This window comes from Olea europaea, unplaced genomic scaffold (assembly GCF_002742605.1).
Source record: "Olea europaea var. sylvestris unplaced genomic scaffold, O_europaea_v1 scaffold2302, whole genome shotgun sequence".
NCBI lineage: Eukaryota > Viridiplantae > Streptophyta > Magnoliopsida > Lamiales > Oleaceae > Olea > Olea europaea.
This window is the reverse complement of record NW_019241110.1, coordinates 60,216-70,053: the sequence shown is the minus strand read 5'-3', so window position 1 is coordinate 70,053 and position 9,838 is coordinate 60,216. Positions and strand designations below refer to the sequence as shown.

The window sequence follows — 9,838 nt, the reverse complement described above, 5'->3', positions numbered from 1 at the left end:
CATTATATACAAATAAAATTATTTTGCAAACAATGGCACTTGAGAGTTGATGCCTCGTTAGCTTAATCAAAATAATATTGTTGGATGCTTGAATCCAAATATAAATATATTGCTTTCTTTAGAATCAAGTACAAAAGATTTTATGATTAAAGTGATTATCAGATTTTAGAATTGCTAAATGTTATGATAGTATAAATCAGAAAATAATCAAGACAATGTGAGTGAATAATAATCGATTAGAAAAGGGTGACATAATACAAGGGTTTATAACTCAGCTAGTGGAGAATTCACAAATGATTATATTTTTTCAGATTATATATGTATTGAAATATTTATTTTAGGGAAACGTTTCTCCTACATATGGATTTGACAAGTATTTTTGACAAATAATCGTGACCTAGATTAAACAAATCCAACGGTTAGTATCTCATGGATCTCAAGTAGTTATAACTAACTCTCCCATAATCTTAGTGAAATACATATTGACCGTTGGATTTGCTTAATCTAAAGATCACGATTATTTGTCAAAAATACTTGTTAAATCCATGTATAGGAAGAACGTTCCCATTTAATTTGTACTATTATAAAATTTAGCAATTGTAGAATCTGATGATCACTTTTAAAATTATACTTAACGGTAAACATAAAATTGTACGTACTTATTTATATCAAGACTTTTCCGTAATGTACTCACTACTATACGATCTTCTATCCATTCCCTTTCTAATGGGTGGGTCGTTAAGCAACTTTACATGAACAATGTTTTTCTTCATTCACGAGCAGCTTTCACAAGCGTTTCTAGCATGGTTCAATGAGATCAATGGACTTTATTGTATTTTCCAACTTTGCCAATCCCCATTTTTTTTTAAATTTAATTATTATTATTATTATTATTATTATTATTATTATTATTATTATTATTATTATTATTATTATTATTATTATTATTATTATTATTATTATTATTATTATTTTGTGCTCTTAAAAGCCTTTCTACACTTACAATCTATCCTCATATATATTCCTGTCGTTTTCTGCCTTGGAATCTCAATGGGGTGTTAAAGTTCTACTCGGCCAATTGTCTCTATTCCAACAAAAGTATGATCTGTTATTTTCTAATTCAAAGTTAAAATAGAGGGCATGCCTTGAAAAAACTTTCAACCAAGGGAATATTACACGACTAAGCAACATTTGAAGAAACCTTTGTAGCAATATTTTGTAAAAACATTAGATATTCATGTAATACCAAAATGTTGTTTAAATTAAATGGTAATATTTTCTAATCACTTAATTATTATCTCTAATTATATATATTAAATATTATTACCTTATCTTTATCCATTCGTTCTTTGTTCTACGTCGTCTTTGTAATCAAAGTACTAACCAACCGTTCATAGGATAACTAAAATTAAACTAACTAAACTAACGCATGTCCAACCCTTCAGATCTCTTTGTAACTTTCGCAGGTTTGCATGATTTTTTCTTAGTAATGAATGCATGACAGCAAGGTCAACATTTTTACATCCTACGAACCCATGAACATCAAAGAGACAAACCTAAATCCTTTTTTTTCCTGACAGAAATGGTGAAAATTGGCCTCGCCGAACCCTCAGAACTGATCCAGAAAGGTTTCCTTGTATGTCATGAAAAACACACCTCCCATACCTTTGGAGTTTTCCATGGACAAAATCCATTAGAATTCTCGTTTCCTCTTGTTTTATTACAAGTTGTCACATTCATAGTCATTGCTCGAATTCTTCGCTTTCTCCTCAAGCCCTTAAGACAGCCAATGGTTGTCTCCTATATCCTTGTAAGTTCGATGATTTTTTCTTATTTTCAAGATTCATGAATGAATCTTAATATTGTGCTGTTTACCGTTGTAATGTTTGAATGGATGTATAATTTTCTAGGGTGGCATTATACTTGGACCATCTGTGTTAAGCCGGAAGAAGAGATTTCGTGAATATATGTTCCCTGAAGATTCAGATTTTGTGCTGAAAAATATTGGAGTAATAGGGTTCATGTACTTCCTCTTCTTGAGTGGAGTGAAAATGGATCTTTCTGTGATAAAGAGAGTAGGAAAAAAACATTGGTATATTGCTCTGTCTGGGGTGCTTGTACCACTTTGTACTACTGGAATTACAGCAATTATACTAAGAAAATCTCAGGAGAAAGAACTTGCAACGGCTCTTTCAGTTTTGGGAGTTTCATCGGCTTTGTCTATCACAGCATTTCCTGTTCTTTATCCTATAGTGAGAGAGCTCAATCTTCTTAGTTCTGATATCGGACGAATGGCTTTATCAACAGCAGTAATTAGTGATATTATAGGAATTCAAGGGATAATTATGTTTGAGGCATGTAAACAAGGAGAAGAGAGGACTACAACTGCTTTGTGGTACTTGATTTCGTTAATAGTTGTTATGGTATCGATTATTGGTGGTGTTCGACAGGCCATGCTATGGATTGTAAGAACGACACCTGAAGGAAAGCCGGTTGATCAAATTTATGTGATTGGCATATTACTGGGCGTTCTGGTTGCCGGTTTTGTTGCTGATATGGGTGGTTTAGCCATGGCAAACGGGCCACTGTGGCTTGGTTTGGCCGTTCCAGATGGCCCTCCTTTGGGAGCCACTCTAGTGCAGAAGAGTGAAACTATTATAATGGACCTACTTATGCCATTTTCTTTTATTTTTGTGGGAATGACCACAGATGTGTACAGTATAATTACCCAATGGTCACATCTGCAACCTCTGTTTTACATGGCTTTAGTCGCATATATGGCTAAAACGGTTTCGACTCTTATTGCTTCTCGTTTCTTTGACATGTCGATTACAGATAGTTTCACCCTTAGCCTCATAATGAGTTTAAGAGGGGAAGTGGAGCTTCTATTGTTCATCCACTGGATGGATTTTAAGGTATGTAGTGTTTCATTGTTTTATTCGGTTTTTCTCCTGCTATGCTAATTTTTTGCCTTTCTGTATTGGTTTGTATTACTGTTGTAGTATTCTTTTTTGACACGATGGCATTATGTGACAGATTTTAGCCGACATAGAAGGCCTTATATCGCATTGTCTCACTATATTAGAGACATTAATCAGACTTTTCTTGTTTGCAGATGATTGCTAAGCCACATTTCTCAATGTTGGTAATATTGACAGTTACTGTGACTTCTATAGTTACACCACTTATAAGTGTACTCTATGATCCCACAAGACCTTATATGGTTAACAAGAGAAGAACTATTCAGCATACCCCTCCCAATACAGAACTCCATATTGTAGCTTGCATAGATGGTGAAGAAAGTTTGGCTGGAGTTTTTAACTTACTTGAAGTCTCCAATCCAACCATTAACAGTCCTTTCAAGGTTTATGCGTTACGCCTCATGGAGCTTGAGGGTCGTGCTGCCCCAGTGTTCATAGATCACGAGAATCAAGAAAATGGTTCTGATGCTGACTTCAATTCGGTTTATAATGCTTTGAAAATTTTTGAGGAGGCCAGTGGTAAATACATAAAGATACATTCATTTACTACAATAACCTCCAAGAGAAGCGTGTACCAAGATATTTGTGAGCTAGCACTTGTTAAAAAAGCTTCTCTAATAATCCTGCCACTATACAAGAAACATTTGAACAACTTCAATGGAACAGAATTGCTGGCACAAGGAAATATATCTGTGAATGCAAACATTTTGAAACACGCACCTTGCTCAGTTGGAATTCTAGTGAATAAAGGAAGTTGTTACAAAAAACATCTTGTGAACAGTTCCGCTAGGCTTTCAGCTCACCATTTTGCTGTTCTTTTCTTGGGTGGATCGGATGCTAGAGAGGCACTAGCTTATGCAGATCGAGTGGCTGCTAATCCAGATGTATCGTTAACTGTCACTAGATTTCTTACACATAACAACGAGGGAGAAAACAAGATGGAGAAGAAACTTGATGATGGTCTGGTGACATGGTTTTGGGTGAAGAATGAACGAAACAATCAGGTTGTTTATCAAGAAGTCGTGGTGAAGAATGGGTTAGAAACCATTGCTGCAATTCAGGCGATGAATACTGTATACTATGATCTTTGGATTGTTGGAAGGAAGCATGGGATAAATCCTGCTCTTTTACGAGGATTATCGTATTGGGGTGAAAACAATGAGCTTGGAATTATAGGAGATTTTGTTGCCTCTGCGGATTTCGGCAGCCCAGGTTCTGTTTTAGTAGTGCAACAGCAAATTCTAAGAGACCAAGAGAGTGCTTCAGGTAGTTTCTGAAAAGATTTTCTTTCCGTACATAATGGCAGCAGATTGTATATATGTTCATCAATAGAAAAGAATCAACTTATTCGTTAGACATAATTTGTACATTTTGGCAATGCACAGTATACGACTTCTTGTCAGAGATAGGTGCACTTCTGTTCTAATGATCGTTCAGTAGAGTAAACTATGTCTAATGCGATTGTGCGTTTAAAATTTCAAAGGCTCGATTGTGTATAATGTTTACTGGGCATGGGAACAATTCATTAAAGTTATTAGATCTTTAGAGATCATCTATCATTTGTAATTACAATTAAAAATGTGATTTGTTGGGTGCGTTTAAAGAGTTTTTTTTACAACAGTTGAATTAAGACAATTCATCTGATACAGCTTCTTCTCACAATTTTAAATTGAGATATTTGATCAACGAGGTAGTCCCCTGCTTTGAAAATTACATTTAAAAATGTCAAGTACAGTAAGTTCGTGCTTGATACACAAAACTGGATAGATTAGACTGTATAATGAAGAAGATTTTAGCTTTTTTTTTTTTTTTTTTTTTAATATTGTGTAGTGCTACTCAATCCTCTCTAACTAACATGAAACGAGTGAATGAAATAGAATGGTAGGCTCAGATAAAAGTACAACTCATTGCAGCAGTAATGGTCCTAACAAGGAGGAAGATCCGGCGGAGGGGCCTCAAACGACTGCAACTCTCCGGGTCCATTCTCAACCAATAACGACATAGCCAAGCCCCAAGTTAAATGGGAATCTATGTGACAGTGCATAAGCCAAACTCCTGAAATGCAAAATGGAAATCATAAAAAAATAGAGTAGATGAAATCCTAGATAGATTTATTTGAATGTCCACGTTATTCACCTGGGTTATCTGCCACGAATCGAATAACTGCCCATCCACCAACAGGCACGTTAATTGTGTTGCGAACAGGAGGATCAATGAGGTTGAATCTCACCGTATCTCTGTTTGGATTAAAGTTGCCAAAACCCTGGCCAACAACATAAAAATGATATCCATGGAGATGAATAGGATGGTCTTCTGTTGTGACAATAGCAGTGTCTTGTAACACAATTTGTACTCTTGAACCAAACTTCAATTTGTACAACTTAGTTGCTTTCCTTGGTTGCCAGAGTGCACGACTTACGTTGCCTGTATAATCGAAAATCACTGGAGGGACAGGTGGGAAATCCGTGGTATAGATACCTGGTATGTTTTGATAGTACGCTTGCAATAAGGACGTCCTCCTAGGAAGGACAAAGGATACATTGTTCATGCTAGCAGCAAAGCGCGTGTTATTTGGCCCCTGGCATCTTGGTCCAGGCATACAGTTTATAAGGCCTAATCCCACAGTAAAAAAAAGGTTCTCATCAATCTGAGTAGGGACTTGACCGTTTTGCATAGCAAGACTTCTTATTTGGCTTGTGAATGCTGTTACAGTTGGAGTGTCATTGAATGCAGGAAGTGGTGGCAACAATGGTCTTGGGGCTAATCCAGTTTTGGCAGTGCAGGGAACAGAATCATATTCTAGAATAGCAGTGGCAGTTGTATTGTCAAACGGTGCATTTTGGGCGGTAGCATATGCACGAGTCGCCATATAATAACGTCCTGCAGGTTGATCAGCTGAAAGGAGGACGTTTGTCGTCTGTCCAGGCCCGAGCATGATGACTCTGGTTGTGAAAAGCTTGTTATAGGCTGCATCGTTCCCAACCACGGTTAGCATGTGGTTGGCAACTGTAAAGAAGAGTTCTTGATTGAGCGCAGCATTGATGACTCGAAGAAGTACTTTGTCCCCAAATTTCACGAAGAATTTCGCAGTTTCTACATTGTTAGCAAGAAAATATCAGCCTGCAGGATTTTCTATTTTAACAAAATTGTAATAATCAGTTCAGACAGATTTATAGTGTCCAAACCTTTGCTAGAACATTTGTATAGGTCACCAGGTTGCCCATTAATGGTGTATGCATCAGAAACATTTGGAGCTGCGCCCGTAAACTGAGCCTGTCGAAGTACACTAATGATGTCTCTGTTCCACCATTCTCCTGCTCAAGATAGTCCCATTTATATAAAAAAGAATCCAAGACATAAGTACGAATATCGGGACAAGTCTACATTATGATTAGCCTCAAGGTCTCATACAGTTTAACAAAATACAATATTAATGTTCTTACCGAGAAGTATAGGGATTTCTTTATTGGGTTTTGTGAAGGGGTATGGAACGCCAAGTTTCGGGTATATAATGAGTGCTCCATAAACTGTAGCTCTAAGCCATCTGCTATGAGCATGCCACCACAATGTTCCATCCTGGTTCTCAATAGTGAACCTGTATGTATATGATCCTCCAGGTTGAATCGGACATTGGGTGACATATTCTGGACCGTCTGCCCATGGTGTTCGCAATTGACGAATTCCATGCCTAAAAGAGTTGAAAACAAGAAATCGATCAAACAAAGTTAATATATATTCGTGTATCGACGCACATGCTTAAAATGATAAGTACCAATGGAGTGTAACGTTGTAACGTGCACTATTGATGACTTTAATTACAAGAGTATCTCCATCTCGAACTTCCAACGTTGGCCCTGGAAATTGTCCTTTGACCGTAATTATGTTGTTACTACTGCACAGCCTCTTCACGGGCGTTGCTTGAACCTGTTACATACATGATTATTAGTAAGGCAGGAAAATATAGTCGTGGAACATGAGAAATTAAGGATGAGAAGAAGTATTAGACATACAACAAATTCATGGAAATGTATCTCAGCATTTGCTGTAGAAAAGGCAAAACTTAGCACAAAAAAAAAGCTAAGAAACATTAAAGGATCCATCCCTCTTGTTGGTTCAATTTTGAAGAAACTAGTAATATGGGTTTGTCTTTTATACTGAACTTCTGTTTGTAAGCTTTGTTTGGGTCAACTAAGACACCAATAATTTTGAAATTAATTTAGTCCAACCCTATTCAGGATTTGGTGCACCCACTGCTACTGTCTTAGCACAAAGATTAATTCATTTTCATTTTTCCACTAATTCAAACTTCTTCATGTATTTTGGATCTTAATATTGACTCGAATGCATCAGTTTTGTTTTATGATAAATACATATCGGATTGTCAATATTCCATTGAAATCATTCTAAGGTATACAAATACGAGCACAGCTTTCTATACGACAATATTGCTCAAGAAAGACCAAGTTCAAGATAGAATTAAAAAGGACATACTTTTTTTTTAAATTAACATAAATAACTTGTCTTTTCTTGTCAAAATTCCAATATTCTTTCGTCCTTATTAATCAAAAATGTTCGTAAATAGCATATTTGGTCATACGCTCCATAAAAAGGATCCAAAATGTGAACCCCGGAATGTACAATCTGACCATGGCACCAATTTGGCTGAGATTCGAATAGTTGATATAAACTTGGGGGTTCATCCTCCCAATCCAACTTTGTTCTTAAAAACTCAACTGCTGCACCAGAAAACTGTATATCATCGACTAAAAAAATGCAAAAAGAGTTATTTTTCATGGTAGTTATGGAAGAGGGTTTAGTAATTCCACCTTAATTTGTCTTATTTGTTATTTCTTTTAACTGTTTTCTTCGTTCTTGCTTTAGTTGATCTGAAAATAAATAAATCAAATTATGTTTTAGGAAAGTGAGTAATTGAATCTTCTTTCCATCAATTAATAAATAAAGGTAAGATGAGTACTTAGATCAGATCTATAGACAATTCAAAGCATTGAAACACCTCCAAAATCTTTATATAAACAATTGTCAACTCTCTCGTGGTTATGAACCACCTAACTTATCTCTCAATGTGAATGAAATGAGCATCATTACTATTAGAAAACCAATACTTATGATTAGGGCTGTAAATGGATCGGATGTAAATAAGATCTGTCCATATTCGATCCGATTTGATAAGAATAATTATGCGATCCGATAATCCAATGGATATTTGATTGTTAAATTCATATTCTATTTGCTATGTTTATTGGATATCTGATCCGAAATTGAAGAAATTGGAAAGATAAAAAAATTTATACTAATCAACTTCTAAGCCCTATAATTAAAAGGTCCAAATAATTTTTTACTTAATTTACGGTCCACCTATTTATAGATTACATTGAAAACAATTTCAATTGTTGGCCCATTTGGTTGTTCAATTTATACATATGATGTCATTTTTAGCTACCCCAAATAAAAAACTTTTGACTAATTAACGTTAATGATCACTATTGTTTCGCGTGGGTTAGTCGCTAACAATTAAAAGGGATCAGATGATTGTGTAAGCGACAAACCTCTTAAAACAAAGTCCCAAAAAGGGGTGTTCTTTATTGGCGATGACTTTACAATCGGAAATTAAAAACAGAATGCCTCCAAGGAGTGCAAGCACACGAGTTACTGAAAGAAGTGTTTAAATCTAAGTTAAGGAATTTAAAATTACATGTTCTCTGCTCGAGAGTTTTTGATTCGGTCATTTGCTCTATGTCTTTTCTTCCTTTTATACTCCCTGGATGATCTCTTTGTGATCAACCGCCTAAAAACTGCTTGATCGTTCTACAACTACACACTTTCCTCGTAATGGCCAACTTGTCATGGAACTGCCTTTTTTAACTGCTGCCATTACTCTTCGTCGTTCAACCGTTTTCGATTGAATTCCTTGAATCGTGGAATGTGATAGGACTGCTTTAATAACTGCTTTGATGACTGCACTTCTTGATAACCACAACACTTTATGTTCGCTAAGACCTTGGGTGACTCGAAGGTTTGGGCGAGAATAGAGTAACAGCTCCGGGCGACTGCATGTCACTCCATTCGCTCAGATTCTGGGCGACTTGCGAACTTGGGCGATAGTATTACCGCGTTCTTGGGCCTCCCTATTTGGGCCTTCATCTTGAATTGTTTGATTGGGTTTCATTCTTTGGGCTATCTGATTTGGGGATCCTCCAATTGGGCTTCATTCCTTGGGCCGTTCGATTTGGGCTGAATTTTTATGTGTCAACAATTACCCCCCAATATGGCAGAATTAATACCAATTATTAAATTTTGCCATATTCACTTTGTGTTTCCAACAACATTCAAAATTTCCAAGAATTTCAATCATTGTTTTCTTCCATAGCTTGAAAAGGTACGGCGTTTTGCAAACCCTTATAACCCCCAAACACGCCATTTCACTACACCATTAAATCACGCCTCACTTTTTCGCGTTTCTATCCCACGATTTACTGTTCATCTTTTGCTTCCCTGCTACGTAACTCTGAAAAAACTCCGTTTCATCCCTAATGGCTACTTCACAATCTCAATCCGGCGACTCTTTTAGTTTTGATGACTTTCAGAAACTTCTGAGTCGTCCATACATAACTCCGACTTTTCTTGCGCTTGCCAATGTCGAACTCAATGAGTTGTACCTAGGTCCTTTCTTCAACAATGCAGAGGCAGTCGAATAGGTGGCGGTGGGCCAGCTGTTTCCTTGTACTCAAAGCCCTCCATTTTTAAACTCTCTGCCGTTAGGGCCACTTCGCGAAAGAGGTATTCGCACTTGGCCTAAATCTGACGTAGTTTTCTGTAGGTGGCATGCTCGTCTTGTG

The 9,838-nt window shown here is 36.5% G+C and overlaps 2 protein-coding genes across 2 annotated transcripts; one reads left to right on the top strand and one right to left on the bottom strand.

Moving 5' to 3' along the window:
- Positions 1 to 1,916: 1,916 nt before the first annotated feature.
- On the top strand, positions 1,917 to 4,387 carry LOC111381413 (cation/H(+) antiporter 24-like). The gene is made up of 2 exons (XM_023005189.1): positions 1,917 to 2,915; positions 3,116 to 4,387. Exons 1-2 carry the CDS (start codon positions 1,968 to 1,970, stop codon positions 4,256 to 4,258), a joined length of 2,091 nt encoding a protein of 696 aa, XP_022860957.1. The 5' UTR covers positions 1,917 to 1,967; the 3' UTR covers positions 4,259 to 4,387.
- A 254-nt stretch (positions 4,388 to 4,641) lies between these two features.
- LOC111381419 (laccase-3-like) lies at positions 4,642 to 7,083 on the bottom strand. The gene is made up of 6 exons (XM_023005200.1): positions 6,992 to 7,083; positions 6,754 to 6,905; positions 6,425 to 6,669; positions 6,167 to 6,295; positions 5,118 to 6,074; positions 4,642 to 5,036 (listed from the first exon to the last, which is right to left on the bottom strand). Exons 1-6 carry the CDS (start codon positions 7,079 to 7,081, stop codon positions 4,906 to 4,908), a joined length of 1,704 nt encoding a protein of 567 aa, XP_022860968.1. The 5' UTR covers positions 7,082 to 7,083; the 3' UTR covers positions 4,642 to 4,905.
- Positions 7,084 to 9,838: the final 2,755 nt, after the last annotated feature.